Source organism: Geospiza fortis, unplaced genomic scaffold, assembly GCF_000277835.1.
Source record: "Geospiza fortis unplaced genomic scaffold, GeoFor_1.0 scaffold708, whole genome shotgun sequence".
NCBI classification, from domain to species: domain Eukaryota; kingdom Metazoa; phylum Chordata; class Aves; order Passeriformes; family Thraupidae; genus Geospiza; species Geospiza fortis.
In genome coordinates, this window is record NW_005054921.1 from 33,541 (window position 1) to 38,068 (window position 4,528).

The following is a 4,528-nucleotide window of genomic DNA, read 5'->3' on the forward strand; positions in this document are numbered from 1 at the left end:
GGGACAGCCGGGGGGGGCTGGGGACAATGGGGACAGCCATGGGGGGTTGGGGACAGCCACAGGGGGCTGGGGACAATGGGGACAGCCATGGGGACTGGGGACAATGGGGACAGCCATGGGGGGTTGGCGACAGCCACAGGGGGCTGGGGACAATGGGGACAGCCATGGGGACTGAGACAATGGGAACAGCCAGGGGTTGGGAATTGTGCAGGTATGCAGCCACCAGCATTGGGGACAGTCACCACCAGGGTTGAGGACAGTGGAGACAGCCACCACTGCAGTTGGGGACAGCCACAGCAGGGGTTGGGGACAGTGGGGACAGCCACTGGGGGGTTGGGAATGGTGCAGGTATGTGGCCACCAGCACGCCTGAGGACACTTGTGAGCACAACCTGCTAAGTCAATACCAGGAGAGGCATGCAGGAAATAGAAGTGTATCTGCCACGTCTCAAATGAGCAGGTTTTAAAAGAGTGAGGGTAATTTCAGAATAAATGATAAAAAGTAGTCTTTCAAAATTATTTAAACTTAAATATTAACAAATCAAAGCACTGAAAATTCACAAACCAGGCACATTTTCCTCCGAGGAGATTTTTTGAAAACTAACATTGGATTGGGGTGGCACGGGGGTGGCACAGGGCTCAGGAAGGCCGTGTCCCACCCGAGCTGTCCAGCAGCAGGTGACAGTTGTAGATGCGGCCGGTGCTGTCCCAGTCCTGGCCACGCTCGTGGAAACCCCCGAGGGAGAGCCACACGTCACATTCCCTGGGGACAGACAGGGACATTCCTGGGGACACGGAGTGACAGGGACTGGGGACAGACAGGGACATTCCCTGGAGACACACAGCAACATGGCCTGGGGACACATGGTGATGATGTTCCCTGGGGACACGCAGTGACATTCCCTAGGGACACATGGTGACACACACACAGTGACATTCCCCGGGGACACATGGTGACACTTCCTAGGGACACAACATCACTTTCCCTGGGGACACAGAGTGACATTCCCTGGAAACACAGAATGACATCTGTGTATGGGTATACGGAGTGACAGAGCCTGGGGACAGATAGTGACATCCTCTGGGTACACAGAGTGACACGTGGGGACACACGGTGACATACACACAGTGACACTCCCTAGGGACATGGAGTGACATTCCCTGAGGACACGCGGTGACACACACACACTGCCATCCCCTGGGGACACACGGTGATACACACACACAGTGACATTCCCTAGGGACACATGGCACATCCCCTGGGGACACACAGTGCCATCCCCTGGGGACCCACGGTGACACACACACAGTGCCATCCCCTGGGGACCCACGGTGACACACACACAGTGCCATCCCCTGGGGACCCACGGTGACACACACACAGTGCCATCCCCTGGGGACACACGGTGATACACACACACAGTGACATTCCCTAGGGACACACAGTGCCGTTCCCTGGGGACACGCGGTGACACTCCCTGCTGCCACCGCCGGTGTCGGTACCTGGCCAGCTGCTGGTATCGCCGCACGGTGTCGCCGTGCAGTGGCTCTGCCAGCTCCAGGCTGTGCTGGGGACTGTCCCCGATGAAGTCGAAGCCCTCGGGCAGGAACACGGCCCGGGCCCCCGCGGCCGCCGCGCGCCGCACCAGGGCCGAGCACTGCCGCCAGTTGTGCTCCTTGTCCGCCGTGGATGTCACCTGTGCCACCGCCACCAGCCCGCCCGGGGCGCCTGGGGACACTGCGGGGCCTGGGGACGCTGCCATGGCTGCGGGGCTGCGGGGAGGGGACACCGTGAGGGACGGGGGACACCAATGGGCCTGGGGACACCGAGGGGTCTGGGGGCGCTGCCATGGCCTTGGGGCTGTGAGGAGGGGACACCGTGAGGGACTGAGAGGGACAGGGGGACACCAACAAGCCTGGCAACGCTGCCATGGCTATGGGACACTGAGGGGACCTCACAGTGACAGGAGGACATGGCCATGGGGCTGCGGGCAGGGGACACCAAGGGCACCTCGTGGGCACTGGGGTCACCCCATGGGACACCTCAAAGGGACTGGGGTCACCCAGAGGCCACCCCCTTGGGGACAGGGACACCTCCAGGTGACCCCATGCGGGGCAAGGTCACTCTTGAACCCCCCAAAACACACCTGGGGTCACCCCCAGGGTCACCCTCAGCCCCCCTTGGGGTCCCCACGGGGTTTTTGGGGTCCCCCCCGTACCTGCCCGCGCTGCTGCAGCTCTGGGGGGCTCTCGAGGCTCTCGGGGGGCAGCACAGCAGGGCCCGGGGGGCCACCCTCAGCCTGGGGGGGGGACACCCCAAATTGCGGAGGGGTCACACAGCTGGGGAGGGCCTGGAACCCCCCGAAAACTGCCCCGAATATCCTCAAAGTACCCCAGGTGTGACCCCAAAGTGCCCCCTGACTCCCCCAAATCCCTTCAGCTCCCCCTATGTTGATCCCAAAGTACCTCAGCCCCCCCAAAACTGCTCCCAGACCCCCCAAAATTGTCCCAAACACCCCTTAATCTACCCCAGACCCCCCGAAACTGCCCCAACCACCCCCAAAATTAATCCCAGTTTATCCCAGTTTATCCCATTCCCAGTTCCCCAGTCCCAGTTTATCCCAATCCCAGTTTATCCCAGTTTATCCCATTCCCAGTTCCCCAGTCCCAGTTTATCCCAATCCCAGTTTATCCCAGTTTATCCCATTCCCAGTTCCCCAGTCCCAGTTTATCCCAATCCCAGTTTATCCCAGTTTATCCCATTCCCAGTTCCCCAGTCCCAGTTTATCCCAATCCCAGTTTATCCCAGTTTATCCCATTCCCAGTTCCCCAGTCCCAGTTTATCCCAATCCCAGTTTATCCCAGTTTATCCCATTCCCAGTTCCCCAGTCCCAGTTTATCCCAATCCCAGTTTATCCCAGTTTATCCCATTCCCAGTTCCCCAGTCCCAGTTTATCCCAATCCCAGTTTATCCCAGTTTATCCCATTCCCAGTTCCCCAGTCCCAGTTTATCCCAATCCCAGTTTATCCCAGTTTATCCCATTCCCAGTTCCCCAGTCCCAGTTTATCCCAATCCCAGTTTATCCCAGTTTATCCCATTCCCAGTTCCCCAGTCCCAGTTTATCCCAATCCCAGTTTATCCCAGTTTATCCCATTCCCAGTTCCCCAGTCCCAGTTTATCCCAATCCCAGTTTATCCCAGTTTATCCCATTCCCAGTTCCCCAGTCCCAGTTTATCCCAATCCCAGTTTATCCCAGTTTATCCCATTCCCAGTTCCCCAGTCCCAGTTTATCCCAATCCCAGTTTATCCCAGTTTATCCCATTCCCAGTTCCCCAGTCCCAGTTTATCCCAATCCCAGTTTATCCCAGTTTATCCCATTCCCAGTTCCCCAGTCCCAGTTTATCCCAATCCCAGTTTATCCCAGTTTATCCCATTCCCAGTTCCCCAGTCCCAGTTTATCCCAATCCCAGTTTATCCCAGTTTATCCCATTCCCAGTTCCCCAGTCCCAGTTTATCCCAATCCCAGTTTATCCCAGTTTATCCCATTCCCAGTTCCCCAGTCCCAGTTTATCCCAATCCCAGTTTATCCCAGTTTATCCCATTCCCAGTTCCCCAGTCCCAGTTTATCCCAATCCCAGTTTATCCCAGTTTATCCCATTCCCAGTTCCCCAGTCCCAGTTTATCCCAATCCCAGTTTATCCCAGTTTATCCCATTCCCAGTTCCCCAGTCCCAGTTTATCCCAATCCCAGTTTATCCCAGTTTATCCCATTCCCAGTTCCCCAGTCCCAGTTTATCCCAATCCCAGTTTATCCCAGTTTATCCCATTCCCAGTTCCCCAGTCCCAGTTTATCCCAATCCCAGTTTATCCCAGTTTATCCCATTCCCAGTTCCCCAGTCCCAGTTTATCTCATTCCCAGTCCCTCACAGACTGCTCCCCGTTCCATCCCAGTCCATTCCCAGTTGCTCCCAGTCCCTCCCAGTTAACCCAGTTGCCATCCCAGTCCATCCCAGTCCCCTTTCAGTCCCATCCTAGTCAATCCCAGTCCCTCCCAGACCATTCCCAGTCCCTCCCAGTGGCTCCCAGTTAACCCAGTTCCCTTCCAGTCTCTCCCAGACCATTCCCAGTCCCATCCCAGTCCCATTCTACCCATCCCAGTCCCTCCCAGTCCCACTCCAGGCTGTCCCAGTGGCTCCCAGTTAACCCAGTTCCCTCCCAGACCATTCCCAGACTGCTCCCAGTCCCATCCCAGTCCCATTCTAGTCCATCCCAGTCCCTCCCAGTCCCATCCCAGTCCCACTCCAGCCCGTCCCAGTGGCTCCCAGTTAACGCAGTTCCCATCCCAGTCCCATCCCAGTCCCATTCTAGTCCATCCCAGTCCCTCCCAGTCTCATCCCAGTGGCTCCCAGTCAACCCAGTTCCCATCCCAGTCCATCCCAGTCCCTCCCAGGCCCATCCCAGTCCCTCCCAGTCCCATCCCAGTGGCTCCCAGTTAACCCAGTTCCCATCCCAGTCCATCCCAGTCCCTC

At 57.5% G+C, this 4,528-nt stretch overlaps 1 protein-coding gene across 1 annotated transcript in view; it reads right to left on the reverse strand.

Moving 5' to 3' along the window:
* Positions 1-2,269, reverse strand: part of NIT1 (nitrilase 1) — a 5,096-nt gene extending 2,827 nt beyond the window's left edge. Inside the window, exons 1-3 of the mRNA XM_031065605.1 lie at positions 2,219-2,269; positions 1,503-1,772; positions 659-762 (exon numbers count right to left, since the gene is read on the reverse strand). Coding sequence (XP_030921465.1) covers positions 659-762; positions 1,503-1,762 — 364 coding nt within the window. The 5' untranslated portion in view covers positions 1,763-1,772; positions 2,219-2,269. The remainder of the gene's footprint in view (positions 1-658; positions 763-1,502; positions 1,773-2,218) is intronic.
* Between the last annotated feature and the right edge of the window lie 2,259 nt (positions 2,270-4,528).